Genomic DNA, 17,954 nt, shown 5'->3' on the forward strand with positions numbered 1-17,954 from the left:
ATCTTAAAAGAGAAATGATTTGTCGTCCACAGGCAGAAGGGGGCTTAAATGCTTTAGACTTTAGGACATCTAATGCTATTTTTAAGATTAAATGGATACAAAACTATTTAGAAAATAAGCAAAGTATATGGCATATAATCCCCAATCTGATATTTCAAGAAGTAGGGGGTCTAGAGTTTTTACTAAAGTGTAACTTTGACATTGGAAAAATCCCCTTGAAACTTGCCAGTTTTCATAAACAAGTACTTCTGACGTGGTCACTTATGTATAAACATAACTTTTCCCCACATAGATTTACTATCTGGAACAACAAATATATAAAAATTAGAAATAAAACCTTATTTTTTGAAAACTGGGTCAAGAATGATATAATTTGGATTAAACAATTAATCAAGGCTAATGGTAAAATATATAGTTACACCGAGTTTGTTAATAGATACAATATTTCTATTACTTTGGATCAGTATTTTACTGTAATTAATGCGATTTCTGGGGAAATATGAACTCTTTTAAGGAGTTGTAATAGTAGTCCTTTAGAAACATTGGAAGAATTTACAGCTCATGTTAGACTACAAGGAAAGGATATTGTGAATTGTGGATGTAATAACCAATTTTTGAGATCCCTGTTAAAAAATGATAATTTACTTGCGACTACAATATATTGGAATTCTGCATTTGGAAAACGCATTGATTGGAGAAAAATTTGGATGATGCCCAATAAATATTGTATAACCAGTAAAATTAAGGAGGTTTCATACAAAATAATTCATCAAATTTACCCAGTTAAAACTCTTCTTACCCAACGATTTAAAATTAATATAGATGACAAATGTGTTTTTTGTGACAATAGCCCTGAAACTATTCAGCATTTGTTTTGGTTATGTCCCAGGGTAAAAATGTTCTGGACTAAGTTGCAGAATTATATTAAAAAAGAGACTAATATTGATATTTGTTTTGTTGAAAAAGATATTATGTTAAGTTTCAGCCCCAGTGAAAACAATAGAAAAATTTCATTTGTAATAAATTTAATTATTATACTGGCACGTTATCACATACATAAAATGAAGTGGTCTGGGAGGTACCCTGTGTTTGAGTATTTTAAAATGGAAGTAAAGGGGTATTTGCAGACTATTTCGAAATGCAAAAATATGAAAGCGGTGCGGACATTATTTTTATTTAATTTGTTTAATCTTTTTTCATAACTTGAATTGATGTAGTAGTATGTACCCCTGATGCTATTTTTGTTTTGAATTGTTATATGTACTCTTGTTTGTATTGTAATGTTTGTTCTTTTGTTAAGCATAAATAAAAATTTAAAAAAATTTAAAAGAAAAGCAAAAAAAAAAAACTTGTTGCTCACCGCGGTCCGTTTACCGTTCGCTCCCCTAAGCGGTCCGAAGGGAAACCAAAGACGCAGAGTACATAAGTTCCTAGTTCTATATATACAGTATAGATGGAAAAAAGAAACGCAACATTTTCTGGAATGAGAATACTATAGTTATAGCTTATGTACTTTCACAAAAAGTTGTCAATTTGTTTTAAGCCCTCTGACCAGCAATACAGCTCGTGCAGTGAGGCATTGCAACTTGCCAATCACACAAAAGTTCATTAGGTGCACTTGTTGTTGCACAGTAGAACGTTGATAGTTCATCTGGCTTGCTTGGTTTTTCAGTAGCTAATTCAGTGGCTAAGTCATTCACGTAACTCGTCTAACCCTTTCTTCAAGGACATCAGGATATCGGCGTCCACATCATAGTTGGGTAGTTTGTTCCAGGCCCCAAACCCTTTGAATAAAAATATGCATTTCCCTGTTTGGTAGATTATTTAAACCTCTTATATTTAAAAAAAATTCAAATAGTTTCCCCTAGTTCGTGTTTCACTACTCAATCTTATGAAGTGCACTACTGTAGGTCAGTAGCTTTGAGGATTTTGAATAGTTTGAATAGTTACTTGCTATAACTATGAATAGAATTATGAAGGCTAAGACTGTTTTATTTTTTTAATGGTGTAGTACACCAATAAGATATTTACAGACAACATTAAAACTAACAAACCATTTTGTGATTTAGTTGAAAAGTGTCTGGTCATGGATGTGGCAGTGTGCTCACCTATTTGAATAACACAACATTATACAAAAACATGAATGCAATTATTTTTATTTCAGAAACAGTAGATCAGCTAGGCAAATGAGGTTCCCATCAATAGAACTCCTTTTTTGATTCTTACAGGAAGGCTCTGGATAAAGCGGTCGACATCTTCGACAGCAAAGATGGTTTTTTTGGCATCTTCCTGGAGTTTGGAATTACAGGGATCCCTGGAAACACAGAGTGGTTTGACGTGTCACTGTTCGAGTTTCTTTATTCCATGGCAGCAGGTCAGATAGACTTTGGATACAGTTCTTCCCAGCGGAATCTTAATGTCAGGTTTATTCAATAAGAAGCTATTTGATTAAAGGTGTGTGGTAATTTGGCTATTAGACAACTGTTTTTCAGTCATTTCAATCACATTCATAACTATAATTCCTCTTATCTTCTATTGGACTATTCACCCCTGATCTGTACTATTACCTGTCCCTTAACCAGTTCAATACATGAATTTCCCTAAATGCCTATTGCCTTTAATTTAAGAAGAACACTATCAAAAGCATCTTTAAAATCTAATCATATCATTTTGTACGTTCTGCGTGTTTACTGCTGTGACTTGTTTGAAGAATTTTAACAAGTTGGTAAAGGAAGAATGACCTTTTCTAAAACCATATTGACTACTGCTAGGGTCTTCATATGAGCGATCCTGTTGTTTAGTTCTAAAGTGGTTTTCATAACTTTACTTGTAAAAGAAGTAAGACGTATTAGCTTATATCTTGTCATATAAGTCACATTTAGTCATATTTACTATACCGAGAGATACTGTAGAAGGGAATGAGGTAGGGCACTGAAAATGGAGAAAACAGAGTACTGTTGAAGAGGACTGCCAAAGATTGATGCACTGGACAATGGACTATTTAGAAGAAGAGAGATCAGGTAAGAGTAGAGCTGCACAGTTAACCACTAGATCAGAGTGGAGTTTAGAGTTCTGCCTCACCATTCCCATGGAGGTAGCAGTGTCAATAAAAAGTGACATTTGCAGAAGACTAAGGCCAATTTGTGTAAAAATCAGTTTGTTATTAAAGGATTCTAAATTTAGGATGAATTCCCCCATTCTACATAAATTCCATCCAATGTCTAATTCTGAACCACACTGGTCACTAATGTGCTACACAAAATAAAATCACAGTCACAAACTAAATACTCACCATCTGGAGTGTTCTGAGGCTTGTTCCTACTGAATCTGTCCAAACTAAAAACTTCTTTTTTGAAGAACTATGAGCACACAAAGAAAACAATTAAGGAATATTTCTTCCACAGGTATTATAATTGAACTGTTACGTACTGTATTGATCTTGATAAATTTGTAGTCATTATTCATACAGAATATTCAGCATTGGCCACCATAGCAGTTGCTATTCTTGTTGATTGCAATTAATAGAAATGTCATTCTATTCCAATAATTTCTGTAGTGCTAATATTAAAAATACAATAATGCCCAAATTAATTAATAATTAAAGTTTGGGTAACTAATCCATACCTTGTGTTTTTGAGGCTTGTTGTACTCATCAGGCACTTTAAAAGGTCCAAAGCTTTCACAGCTCCCACGTCCACTGGATGTTCCCTGGGCTCTTAAGTTTTCCAAAGATGGATTTGTTTCATTCTGAATTCTGAAGTCTTTTGACCTATTACCCATGATCTTATGCTTTATCATGGAGCCAAACTTTTTCAAAGGATGTTTCTTGACTTTCTGGCTCACATTCACATCTTCATCCGGCGTATTAACTGCAAAGGGGATGTTGCTGAGCGAGAGAAGCCCTTCGCTCTCAGACGTTTTGGTCAGTTGCATTGGGGTCATGTAATGTTTTGCTATGTCAATGCGCAGACCACTCTTGCTTTGGGCTGGACTGACATTTTTGTCCTTATTAAGGCTGGGATTGTACACATACCAAGATGAGTGTCCAGGCAACTCCTGTCACAAAAAAACAAAAAGTTACAGTTCAGTGATTGTTGTTTCAGTTTTAGAAGTAAATCAAAACAAGTAACACTTCTCTTACGGAAAAAAAGATAAGGATTATGGGGTGTGTATATGATTTTAGCACTGACGTTAACACTAGAATAAAGGCAAACAATGAAATATAAAATAATCAGTTTAAAATAATCAGACATCAGTTTGGAAATGTAGACAATACTGTGAGCAAGTCTCTCTATAACAGCAATAACTCACCTGATTGCTTTTGTACTAATTTAATAAGAAAGTGATAAAGCTGAAATCCACAGACAGGTGAGTTTGGTACTGTACGTACGCTATGAACTGACAATAGGGATATTTCTGAGATGTTATACAATATTAGGGAAAACAAATCTGGATTTGTAGTTTTATTGCATTGTAAAGGAAAATGCACAACATAACTATAATCATATTTACAAAATGAGTTCCATCTTCCAGTACTTTCTACACAAATGTCTGTTAATTAGGTACAGAACAGGTCCATCCTACTTTGGTAAGAGAAATTTTTACAGGTTTGGAACTGTTGGTCATACCTCATCAACCACATCATGCGAAGAGGACTCCAGAAGTCGTGTTTTCATACTGTCTGGCCTCGAGGAGCTCTTCCTAGTCTTCTTAACTTTGTTCCCTGAAACCTTACACTGCTGTACTACTTCTTGATCCTGGACTCTTTGAGCCAAATAATCTCCAGGCTTCTCTGGGGTCTCAGAAGCAGAGCAACCTTTTTTCTTATTAGAACAAGGTGTCACACCAACAGCTTCTCCTAGGGAACGCGATGAGCAGGGCTTATCCATAGTGTCTTCTGGCTGGAAACTGTTTTCAAAAACACTTTGGACTGTTGGAGAAAAGCCCTTTGGAGACTTTTTCATAGAAGACTGTAGTTTTTTACTTCTGACTGTAGTTACATTTGTGTCCACAATTTTGTCCTGTGTGGACTCACTGGTTTTCTGAGAAATGAGAGATTGTGAAGATGGAATTGAACACCCGCTTCGTAAACCATGAATTGCAATAGTTTCTTTAGCCACACAACAGGCCATTTCCTTGATCATTTCTGGATTCTCTGAGGCAATTCCTACTTGTAACACTTTCTTGTTGCCATTGGATTCCATCAGTTTGCTGTAAACAGAGCTAACAGTTTTCTTGATGGCTTGCTGTGATGGAAAATGTCCTTCAGCCTTTGGTTCACTGATGGTTAGAGTGGAAACCTTTGACAATTCCTTCAGCGCATCTTTGGTGAGTTTCAGTGCCAGGTCCCTGACCTGAGACTCAGACAGCTCTTCCAATTCCCCAGAATAATCTTCTGGTTTGGGGAATCCAGGGCGAATTTTCAAAAGCAGTTTTGCAATGATATCTTTCAATACATCTATTCGACCAATAACAGGTGAAGGTTCTAACTGGTTCGTTTTGGCGCACATGAGCTGCTCAGTGCTCCGGGTTTCCATATCAATGGCAGCTTGAGGAGTACTGGACTCAGGGCTGGAACAGTTTAGCTGAATTTCCTTTAGCAGATTATCTGTGACTCCATGTACTATCTCAGAAGAAACAAGAGAAATTTCAGAAGACTGAGCACTGGGTGTTGCCTCTTTGTTGTGCTCACTAGTGATTCTAATATCACTCATCACCTCATCAACCTTCACATCATGCGAAGAGGACTCCAGAGGTTGTGTTTTCATACAGTCTGGCCTCGAGGAGCTCTTCTTAGTCTTCTTAACTGTCTTCCCTGATGCCTTACACTGCTGTACTCCTTCTACATCCTGGACTCTTTGAACCAGATAATCTCCAGGCTTGTCTGGGGTCTCAGAAGCTAAGCAATCTTTTTTCTTATTAGAACAAGGTGTCACACCAACAGCTTCTCCTAGGGAACGTGATGAGCAGGGCTTATCCATAGTGTCTTCTGGCTGGAAACTGTTTTCAAAACCACTTGGGACTGTTGGAGAAAAGCCTTTTGGAGACTTTGTCATAGAAGACTGCAGTTTTTTACTTCTGACTGTTCGACCAATAACAGGTGAAGGTTCTAACTGGTCCGTTTTGGTGTACATGAGCTGCTCAGTGCTCCGGGTTTCCATATCAATGGCAGCTTGAGGAGTACTGGACTCAGGGCTGGAACAGTTTAGCTGAATTTCCTTTAGCAGATTATTTGTGACTCCATGTACTATTTCAGAAGAAACAAGAGAAACTTCAGAAGACTGAGCACTGGGTGTTGCCTCTTTGTTGTGCTCACTAGTGATTCTAATATCACCCATCACCTCATCAACGATCTCACTTGCTTCTCTGCTAATACTGGTTTCTGGTGAAAGGGATGAACATCGGGAAGCTGAATGTGTCAGCTTGGAAATGTTGGTCACCATAGAGCTGATTATGGTTTTGACCACTGTCTCATTTCTGGAGGCTACAGCTTTCTGTAGAACTTGTTGGGATCCAGTTTGACACAGCAATTCATTGTGAACAGAGCTGGCAACCTGCTGAATCTTGTGTGGTTCATGAAACACATCATTATCCTGTTTCACAACTGTTATCTCCTGGTTTTCGGACAAGTCCTGCAACACACTGTCAAAGAGGTCCACAGCTATCTGACTCAGCAAAGACACAGACATCTTCCCTGGGATTTCTGTAGAAGTTTCCTCTTTTATCAAAGTAGGGTATATCTGTAATAGCAGCTGTGTTATGATGTTTTCCACAGTCTCAGTACACACTAAAGTCATATTAAGTGATTCTGTTGATTTAGCCATAGAACTTTCCTGGAGCCCAACTGAGGAAACCGGTTCAATATTCAACGGTTCTACAGGGACACTGAGTGGTTTGATTTCAGAACTGTTTTCAAGGTGGGAGTCTCTTTTCAGTTCCTCAGAAGAACTCTTCTCAATTTCTGATGTCACCCTGGCTGCTGGTATATTACCTATGGTAACAAAGAGCTTTTCATTTAATGATAGTAAAACAAAATATCAGAAAGTATGTACAATTGAAACAAAAACTAAATTATATTGAGAAGTAACGAATGACAGGCATCACAAAATATTTGAGTATAAAGCTTCATGTTCCTGTAAAACTATTACATCTTGGAGCTCAGGTAACTACATACAAACAAGCAGCCATATTCACAGATACTGTATATATGGCTACTGAATATATGGCTATATTCACTCATTCTCTCATTCATAGTCATGGCCTACACTATCTTAGTCTAAATACATCAAAAACTTTTAAAAGATACAAGAGATAGAAAATCAAGGTACTGTATATTTACAATACAACACAAGAATTACCCCCAACTTATATTGTGTTAACATCTTACAATATACTGTAGCAATCAATACATTTGTATTTTTTTCTATCGTTCATAGTTTCAGTTCTGTTTTCACATCTTTCTATGAGAAATTGCTCAATATTACACATATCTTTGAAATAACACATATATTGGGAGCTATATTTTAATAATCTTATGTGTATAAACACAATTTTTAAGTGTCCATTTCTGTAATTGTTCCAATTTACAGTATAGAAACGCAGTATATTCAAGAAACAAGTTAAAGTGCAGTCACTACATTTTTTAACTTGTACTTCATAGCAACTAAAAGGTTAATACACTATTAAATGATTTGATTTGATTTCCTTCTTACCTTGATTTTCACTGTCTTCAGGCTTCATTGATAAATCACACACAGCAGACAAAACATCCATGACAGACTTTACAAGCAAGCTGGAAAGCTGATTAATTGCATCATGGTACATCTGTGAACTGGGCACTGATGGTTCAGTACTTTTCTGTGGTCTGTGATCCTTGGCAGTCAGAGACACTTTCTCTGAAATCCTTTGGGAAGACTTAAATTCCGGATTTGTATCACAATCTTGAAAAAGTGAAACATCTTTCTCATTTTCGTCAAAAGTTGGAGAATCGGGAAAACTGAGGCACTGCTTCAACAGCTTTTTCACTGATTTCTCAGTAAATGAATACAACAACTGCATAGAAAGCTCTGAGGACTTTGGATGGGATAAATCCTGAACAACTAGATGGCTCTTTAAAGTTGGATCTGAATTAGATTTGTGAGCTGTGCCGAATTGTACTGCAATTCCCGATTTCAAAATTAAATGGAAAACATTTTTGACAAGTTCTTCTGAAAATACACGCAGAGATCCATTCGAGACAAGTTGTTCCACTTTCCTTTCAATAGGACTCATTGTAGAACTCTCTGTGGAGGTCCTGACTTGGTCCTTAGGCTATTCTGAAACCCTTGTCTGCAGTGGGGGGAGATTGTGCTTTGCTGTGGCTCCTGGTACTTGAGATGCACAGGACACCTCTTCAGCTGAAAGCTTTTCAATGTTCAAGTTAACATTATTGGAGTGGGTTTGAAATGCTATATTCTCAGTGACGAGACCAGCTGCACACTCTGATTTCTTTTGGCTTACTCTAGACTTGCTTTTTGTATCTGAGGCCTCCATTACATCAAGTTCGCCCATAATAATGTCAACAATACCCATGGCAACAATTTCAGTGTCAGACACTGCAGACTCTGCACATGCTATGTGTTCTGCTGAGAAGTCAAGCTTTGGTGAAATGAGAGGGCTTGGCTGGTCTCCTTCCTCAACATTGTCAAGTGTTGTTTTCTCTGAGCCTCTCTTTTGTTCTGCAGCATTTAAGCTGTTTTGATCTGTAAATGAATCTTCTATCACATTGCTTTTGCAAGGAAGTTCCATGAACTTGTTCACCCAGTCCCATGTCATTTGAAGTAGAGGGTTTCTTCCAAACCCAGGACCGGGGAACTCGATTGCTTTTACATGTCAATTCATTTTCTTGTTCTGCTGTAGGAGTGGGTTGATCCTTAAGTTTTGATGAAGCATCAGTCAGGGCTCTATAGGGAGTGTCCCGATTCATGACTTCTGTGTCATCTGTATAAGAATCAATCACCATCCCAGGCACATTTATGGGTGGGAAACGTTTAACAGAATATTCTCTGCGGTTACTTTTAGTGTACTCTTTAGTGTACTCGTCTTGGTGGCCATGGACTATTTTACGAAGTGGCCGGAGGCCTACGCCCTCCCGGACCAGAGTGCCCCCACGGTGGCCGATGCACTACTGGAGGGGATGTTTGCCAGGCTGGGGGTGCCGGAGGAGTTACACAGTGACCAGGGGTGTAAGTTCGAGTCCCAGGTCTTCGCCAGAGTGTGCCAGCGCCTGGGGATCACTAAGACGCGGACCACCCCGCTGCATCCCCAGAGCGACGGTTTGGTGGAGCGGTTTAATCGGACGCTCGCCACCCAGCTGGCCACCCTGGTGTCCCAGCACCAACGGGACTGGGACCGCCACCTCCCCCTTGCGGTCTGGGCGTATCGGACCGCGGTCCAGGAATACACCGGGTGCACCCCGGCCTCGCTCATGCTGGGCCGGGAAATGCGAACCCCGGTGGACCTGGTCTTTGGCCCGCCGCCCGGAGACGGGTCGGCACCGCCGGCTGGACCGGACTACGAGTGGGACCTGCGGCAGCGGATGCGGCGGGTGCACAGCTTTGCACGGACCCACCTGACTCAGATGGGGGTCCGGCAGAAGCGGCACTACGACCTGCGCTGCAGGGGGCCTGCCTTCCAGCCCAGGGACTCAGCCCTAAGCTGGCGCTGTCGTGGGAGGGGCCCGCTGAGGTACTCGGGGTGGTGGGCGAGGTCTGCTACCGTGTCCGGTTGCGAAGAGTGGTGGGAGAGTGGTGGTCCTGCACCGAGGCCGCCTGGCCCCCTACCGGGCCCGGGAGGAGGAGCCGTGGGGGAGGCTCCACACTTATAAGTGTATAGCGTGTTGTTAAGTAATTACCACCCTAAAGATGTGTACGTGTTCCGTCAGTCTCCTCATGTGCATGTATATCCTGTGTTTGGTTTTGTGGTTGTTAATGAATAAAGCTATCGCTTGGTTTGTTAATCACGTCTCCACTGGTCCTTTGTTCTGAAAAGAACCTGTAAACGCTACAGTATATTGTAAATACAGTAGGTTTTATAGTCTTATAAAACACTTTTTTTCTAAGCGTTTTATAATGCTAATCTTGCACTCTGCTGTGTCCTAGTTCCTTTCAGTTGGGCTTCACTGGTGAAATAAGGATGAAAACATCCTCTCTCTGCCCAGTCTTGCTTTTTGGCGGTTGATGTGTCTGTTCTAGATATGTCTAAAACGGCACCTAATCTGCAGGAAGAAGCTGTTAAATTGGTAAACTGGTATCTGTAGCTGTGTAGCTGCAGAAAGGGATTGAAAACGCACCGACAGAAACTTTTTAAAAACAAATCTGGGCGCGACGGTAGGATGACGTCACAACGGAACGGCCATTTCACGAGGTTCCTAACTCCTCAGCCTCGAGATGTGTTCTGGTTGTTTTCGGTTTGGCTGAAGGTATTTGTACCGTAGCAATGCCGTGCTTTAAATTTCATACTTGGTTATTTAAGATCCCTGTTTATAAGAATAGGTGTGTTAACCCCTCTGTATTCTAGCTAGATTTCACTCTGGAATTCTTAATCTGGCCTTCCTAAAGTTTTTCCTTAAAACAATTGGTGAAGACATTTCTCACTTTTCAACCACTTTTCATCTGTAGCTCCAAGGAACTGCTGGTATAGTGGTGGACAATGCGTGATGGACTTTGGGATCCTTTGGGATGGAAAAGAAGTGTAGAAATGCAATTTTAATTATGGTCAATTATGGTATTGCAGCCATTTATAGTTATACAGGTCTTGTCCTCAATATTTTCAGTCACAGCAGCATGACACATGGAATATTATCCATCCATTGTCTAATCACTTGATCCAATTCAATGCTGTGGAGAAGGGCTCTGCAATTACCAGAGGTCAGTTTCTTCATTTCTGTTGCAGTGTGAGAGCAAAGAAAATTACAGTCATCAACAATTATACTGCTTATCTGTTTAGTTGCAAGAGGATTATCCTTTCTTTTGGACAGAATCTGCATTCGGATTTGTGACCAAGATTACATAATACAAATGCCAAAGCTTGGAACGTCTGAAAAAGACTCAGTGGATGACAGAGGGATCAAATTTGCTAACTAAATGTGTGTTCACTGATTGATCTGCAGAGCCACACGGTCAGGCTGGGTGCAATAAGATGTGGATACAGTCCTTCAAATTCAAATCCCTAGTAAAAAAAGAGAATACAATCCATTTTATCCAGCAGCCATATCACTCTGCAACTCACAACTGGCAACCCACTGAAGCTCAGCAGGTGTGAGCCTGGTCAGTACCTGGTTGTGAGACCTCCTGGCAAAAACTAAGGTTGCTGCTGGAAGAGGTGTTAGTGGGGCCAGCAGGGGGCGCTCACCCTGCAGTCTATGTGGGTCCTAATGCCCCAGTATAGTGACGGGGACACTATACTGTAAACAGGCGCCGTCCTTCGGATGAGACATAAAACCGAGGTCCTGACTCTCTGTGGTCATTAAAAATCCCAGGGCGTTTCTTGAAAAGAGTAGGGGTGTAGGATCTCCCATTGGCCCTTACCAGTCATGACCTCCTAGTAATCCCCATCTATGAATTGGCTTCATTACTCTGCTCTCCTCCCCACTGATAGCTGATGTGTGGTGAGTGTTCTGGTGCACTTTGGCTGCCGTCGCATCATCCAGGTGGATGCTGCACATTGGTGGTGGTGGAGGGGAGTCCCCATTACCTGTAAAGCGCTTTGAATGGAGTGTCCAGAAAAGCGCTATATAAGTGTAAGCAATTATTATTATTATTATTATTTTAATACCCTGAATGTATGAAATAAGCACATGCTTGTTTTTAGCCTAGTCTTGCTGACAATCACATTGCTGGTCTGATCACCTGCAGGATACGAGAACTCCGTTTCTATAATATTTTGTCTTTGAAGAACTGGCATCTGATTCATTTCCAGTAGTCTCTCTCATTACTTGACTGTCTGTTGGGAACTGTTAGTCCTGCTTGTGTTTATTCTGCAGTCTGGTGAACAACAGGTCGTGAAATTAAGATCTATTTGATTAATTGTCTTTTATCCACCCTTTATCAGAAGGCTGCTTATTCCTGTTTAAGGGTTTGCTGACCAGGAGTCTATCCCAGAATACCAGAGGTGTAACTCGGCATTAGTAGTATACTTGTCCCCTTGTAGGGTACATACACAAACACACAGGGCGATGTAGACATTCCAGTGAACCGAACAAGCATGTGTTGAAGATGGAAGATGGAGGGAATCACCCAAAGGAAGATTATGTGAAAGCAGGGAGAAGACGCAAACCCCCTACATAAGGTGCACACGTCTGGAATCAAATTCAATGACCCCCAAACACGTTCACCAATTTTATTTCTAAAAAGATAACTTTCTGCATTATGATAAATGATGAATGCACCTTCGTGTTTATTAAAATATTATTCTAAATGATTTTTAAAAATGGTGTTATTTTTATGTAAGAACTGTTTCAATCAAACGCACTAAAAAAATCAATATTTTAGGAAATGTTGGAAAAGGAAAAGATGGTTGAAAAGTATGGAAGCCCGTTTCCGCCAGGGAGTCAAAAAAACGCGCTATGGTATCTCAGAATTCCGATTTAGTATCTCAGAATTGCGACTTAGTAACTCAGAATTCCGACAGTATCTCAGAATTGCGACTTGGCAAATCAGAATTGCGACTTAGTATCTCAGAATTCCGACAGTATCTAAGAATTGCGACTTAGTAACTCAGAATTCCGACTTAGTATTTCAGAATTGTGACTTAGCAACTCAGAATTGCGACTTAGTATCTCAGAATTCCGACAGTATCTCAGAATTGCGACTTAGTAACTCAGAATTCCGACTTAGTATCTCAGAATTGCGACTTAGCAACTCAGAATTCCGACTTAGTAACTCAGAACTCCGACTAAGTAACTCAGAATTCTGACTTTATATCTCACATTTGCGACTTCGAAACAGCCCATATTTCATTGTCTGTCCTTTTGTTATTGTAACGGATTCGGGTTCTAGGGCTTGTGCCCTCGCCGCTCCCACCCTAGTTTGTGCCTCACTGCATTGGCTCGAACCCAGGTCCTGCCAACTGAGGTACTTTCTGAGTTGCTAAGTCGCAATTCTGAGTTGCTAAGTCGCAATTCTGAGTTGCTAAGTCGGAATTCTGAGTTACTAAGTCGGAATTCTGAGATACCATAGCGCGTTTTTTTTACTCCCTGGCGGAAACAGGCTTCCATAGAAAAGCCTGGAATGCAATTGTAATCCTCACTTAAGGGGAGCCGGGTTTTAGAACTGGCTATAGTTGCTCACGGACATAGCGTTGGCTTTATGAACTACAACTCCCATAATGCAATACTCAAGTTTACGTCACAGTCCCTATTCTGCCTGGCTGTGGTGACCTCTAGCGGGGCCCTCTCAGTTCTGGCAGCTTTACCGTTGATCGTGTGCACTCACCGGCGCGCGCAAGAGGAACTCACACACAGTTTCCTTTTTTAAAGTTTATTTTCTACAAAAATAGAAAAAAACATGGGAGGGTTTCCAGAGATATGTACAAGTCAGGTTTACAGCAGGCTGGTAGCGAGAGTCTGACTCCTACCCTCGTACATGTTGTTTTCCCCTGTTTAAGACGTTTACTATAACACCATTTAAACGCGACACAACATAACAACTCAACTCACTAAGAACTTAACTCACAACACACAGACAGTTTTCATCTAGCGACTTCACACAGTTAGCTAACGAAGTTCAATTTCGTCTCTGATAACCCGCAGAGCCCGAATACACTTTTGATACTCTTAAAACAAATATAAACGCGTAAACCTTAAACCGAAACTATGACATCAGTAAACATAAATTTACAGACCTTTTAAAAAAGCCTTATTACTTCAGATCTTACCTAAAAAATTAGAAAGAGCCATGGGAGAGTTTCCAGAGATACGTACAAGTCAGGCGTACAGCAGGCTGGTAGCGAGGGTCTACCAGCCTGCACGAGGCGCTGTTCCCGATTCCCGGGCCCAGCTGCTCATCACCTGGTTGCACAAGCTTTGACTTTTCATTTTCATTACTATATTTTCACGTTGTGTTTTTCATACCACTACCGAAAAAAAAAAACATATTTTAGAGGAAGATGTCAGCTTGATTAAACAAATATTGCTCCTTAAGCCTAGTTCCTTACTGTGCTAATTCTGCCACCTACTGGACAAGGTAATAAATAAAACAAGGAGAAAATCATAGAATATAACACCCACACAACAGGCCAGCCAAGTAAAGGGTGTAAGATGACCAGGGGAAGGGTCATTCATAACAGGTATTTTCGGAATGACCTACTTAAAATACTAGATATGGACCTCAGTAAAATGGCTGCCAAAAAGAATCAGCTGACCGGTATATGGAAAGGGTCTACCCTGAGAAACAATGAGACACAGCTGAGCCGCATCAGGAACCGAAATTGAAGTGAAATATAAGTGAATATAAGAACAGGGCGGAAGCCGATCAGGTGAATGCGGTTTGGAGGAAGAGAGAGGAAAGAGGTTTATGATAAAGATCGGACTAATGAATAACGGACTACTGAAAGGAGAAAAGGTTTATGGTTTTTGGATTGCGGATAGTGGATAAGGATACATCGCGGATTGGCTTTATTACGGATTTTAGTAACTCGGATCGGAACAGGATTAAGAGAGCGGATTACGGACTGGATTTGGAAGATAATTGGAGGAAGAAACGCCACGAAACTCAGGAAAGAAAAGTGTGGTGTGAGTACTTCTCTCATTTACATAAACTTTCCCCCGGAGGCACCACAAGGGATATCTGAAGGACTGAAAAGAAGTGCACTGATTGTCACATTATCTAAGGTTGTCTTTTAAAATGTACTTGTATTCCATTAACAGCATCTATTGCATTGCCCGAGAAAATTAGAAATTACTGTATGTAATCTGTTTGAATTGGGTTCCTATGAAAAAGACTTGTGAAGAAACCCAGCTGGGACTCAAAACCCTTGGTATCTTGTCAGAAGAAGAGAATGCAATGTGCCCCAAGCAGTATGATTTTCAAAACCCAGATTTAGTACCAGAAACAAATAATTTGTAGCTATTTTATAAGAACCTTTCATCTCGTGTTTTAATTGTAATACAGTGTAGTAAAATGCACAATGGTTTGGTTTTGGGAGAGAGAAGGAATAGGAGGGAGAGAGGTAAGAAGGGAAAGCAAACGAAAGAAAAGTCCAGAATAGGCTGTAGAAAAAATGAGAATAGAATATGACATATTCCAAGGTGAAGTCAAAACAAAAATAAGACCTTAAAAAGAAATCAACCTATCACTGTTTGCTGGGAGAATGGATGAATCCTGTCTAATGCTCAGCTTACACTCTGTTAATAGCAATAAAAGACAATGTTAGTCCTCCGTGGTTAACCTACATTTATGCTGTTGCTTTAAAACAGATAACAACGGAAGAACTGAATGACATGGCGGAGAATATAGTGGCGTGGGTGGCAGTGTCCATTATCAGAGTGCTGCTCCCAGCCATCTCCCTGTACAATGAAAAGAGGAGCCGGAGAAGAGTCTCTTAATCACCTGCTGCAGATCTAATAACCTTGCCTCTGAATTGTGGATGGTGTTCTTGAATGTGTCAACTCTCCCTTGTCAGCAAATAAGCCAATAAGAAAGAATTCCCACCCCAAAGACTGCGTCTTAATCAATCTGCAGACTCAGAGGCTGACAGTGAGATTTTACAGGTTGTCTCTAAAAGCTTGAACCACTTTCACTGTATGTATTGAGTCAGTGTCAGTTTACGGTCTCCATATTAAATGAGATGTAAAGTCTCAAATTGCACTTAATGAGTATGTTTTCTTTAGTGTTTTAATGAAACTTTCTGGTAGCAGAATGTGTGTAGCGTTTTTTGCAATGGAATGCACAGCAGCACTGTTTCAGAAGGATATACAAAAGGTAAAATGTACTGTAATATTGTGGTAAAATAGTTGATAGCTGAATGGATATGATTTAAAATTACAGTGGTTTCCAGTAGTAAAATAATGTTAAAAGGAAAGAATTCTATAAAGGTAATGAAGGTTTTAATCCATCCATTTTCTAACTGCATTATCCACTACAGGGTTGCAGGGGAGCCAGAGGCATGATTTACCCTGAACTGGACACCTGTCCATCACAGCGCACACTCACACCAGGGACAATTTTCACAAAAGCCAATTACCTGAAGACAACCCAAGCAAACACATGTAGAACATACAAACCCCAGGTATGAGGATGAACTCATGGCCCCAGTGCTCTGAGACAGCACCACTGCACCACTTTTTTATGCTACTATATTCCAGTTAAATACCAGTGTTTACTGTTGCTTATTTTAGCCTGGAAGAGATACATTATGATCATTTGATACTGGCAAATATTCTTGTAGCACAAGGAAAGCGGTACAAACACTATATTTCCACTAGGGGGAACAGTAGGTTTTTGGACTAAACTGTCCTGCTTTGGCAACACTGTATATTTATGGTATATAAATTAGTTATTTCTGGATAATCACTTCAGGAACTCACTTTATCCCCTGAACAGTAGTCACTGTAAATATAATTTGTCTTTTATTTCCCAAAACAATTCAATATTTACCACTGTACTGCATACAGTATTTAGCCTCTAGAATTTAATTTGCTCAATGTTAGTCTTGAAGCATGTAGTTAGTACTGTATAGGTACTATCATTTAACAGCATTCATGAGATACATTCAAACAGAATATTAATTCCATATATTCAATTGAATCTTTCAAAGAGAACAACCATTTCCCTGCAAAATTAGGCTTTTCTCTGTCACTTCTCAGGTGGCTCCGACAATCAGCTGCCGTTAAATTGTGGCTGTGGGCATCTGTTTCAGTGGAGTGTCTACTCCCTCTTTAAGTGTGATATTAGAAATACATCTTTTTTTGCTCAAAAACTGCTTTTTACAAATTAAAGATACGGCTATAAACTAATATGACGTTTTGGCTGTGAAGTCTTCTTAAGGTGTGTGGAGACACATCTGAAGAAGGCTTCACAGCCGAAACGTTGTGTTTTCTCTCTTCTCTTTTCAGCATGGAATAAACCCATTGTTCCTTTACAGACTACGCATGCTGACGCAGCTACCCACCTGCACTACTATAAACGAATATAGCATACAATGGCATCTAATTATAACAACTTATACTTGGGATTTTTTAAAGAATCTTTTGTTTTTAATCCACAGCATAATATTACATTATGAAAGACAGTTTTGTGCAGAAAAAAAAGCACCTTTACATTTTACTTTATTTATTTAAAAACTAAGAGCTTCTTTTTAAGTGGTAAGAATGGTAAATTGTGCCATGTGAAGTTCATTTTTCGGTTTCCACTGTCTACATTCCCGGGCACGGCTTATATGTGGGTTAATATTTACCTATCGGATTAAAATAACACAATTGAAACAGGATGAGGAAATGTGCACACACTCCTCTGACATACTCATGAGAGAGAGTCTTTCCCCGCTTGACATGCTTTGAGCTTATAAAAGAGAGATCACCCACTGGAGAAGAACACGACTGTGAGTGACATCACTGTGAGGTCATAGGCATTGAGCAGGTCAGAAAATCAAGACTGCAAGGGGAGACTCAATCCTACCCAACATTAGAGACATGCCTGCTTTTGCAAGTGCTAGCTTGATAATGGTTTAAGTTCCTCAGATATTTTTTAACTTCAGGTAGGTGTATGGCCTTTGACTTAAAAATCAGTAAATCATTAAAGAATGCTGTAAGGTTTAATAGACTTAAGATATTCTTACCAGATCGAAACACCAGCACGGCACTGTAACCTTATTCTTTATAAAAATGTGAACATAAACTCTCTCTTTTAAACTGTACAGGCCTATTACAAAGCCAGTCGAAGTGGACAGCTCCACAGAGTAAACAGTCATATAATCCA

At 39.8% G+C, this 17,954-nt stretch overlaps 1 protein-coding gene across 1 annotated transcript; it reads right to left on the reverse strand.

Annotated features, from left to right (window-relative positions):
- Window positions 1-2,222: 2,222 nt before the first annotated feature.
- On the reverse strand, window positions 2,223-5,981 carry LOC148823782 (uncharacterized). The gene is made up of 4 exons (XM_088928141.1): window positions 5,718-5,981; window positions 3,625-4,056; window positions 3,293-3,359; window positions 2,223-2,314 (listed from the first exon to the last, which is right to left on the reverse strand). Exons 1-4 carry the CDS (start codon window positions 5,979-5,981, stop codon window positions 2,223-2,225), a joined length of 855 nt encoding a protein of 284 aa, XP_088784267.1.
- Window positions 5,982-17,954: the final 11,973 nt, after the last annotated feature.

This window comes from Atractosteus spatula, chromosome 11 (genome assembly GCF_055471065.1).
Source record: "Atractosteus spatula isolate fAtrSpa1 chromosome 11, fAtrSpa1.hap1, whole genome shotgun sequence".
In the NCBI taxonomy this organism is placed as follows: Eukaryota; Metazoa; Chordata; class Actinopteri; order Semionotiformes; family Lepisosteidae; genus Atractosteus; species Atractosteus spatula.

Excerpts from the sequence above, each read along its gene's own strand:
- LOC148823782 (XM_088928141.1), bottom strand. The coding sequence starts at position 5,981 with ATGGATAAGCCCTGCTCATCACGTTCCCTAGGAGAAGCTGTTGGTGTG. Across the intron at positions 3,360-3,624 it reads ACAAGCCTCAAAAACACAAG|TTCTTCAAAAAAGAAGTTTT; the intron begins GTATGGATTAGT and ends GTGTGCTCATAG. Across the intron at positions 2,315-3,292 it reads GCCTCAGAACACTCCAGATG|GGATCCCTGTAATTCCAAAC; the intron begins GTGAGTATTTAG and ends CTGTGTTTCCAG.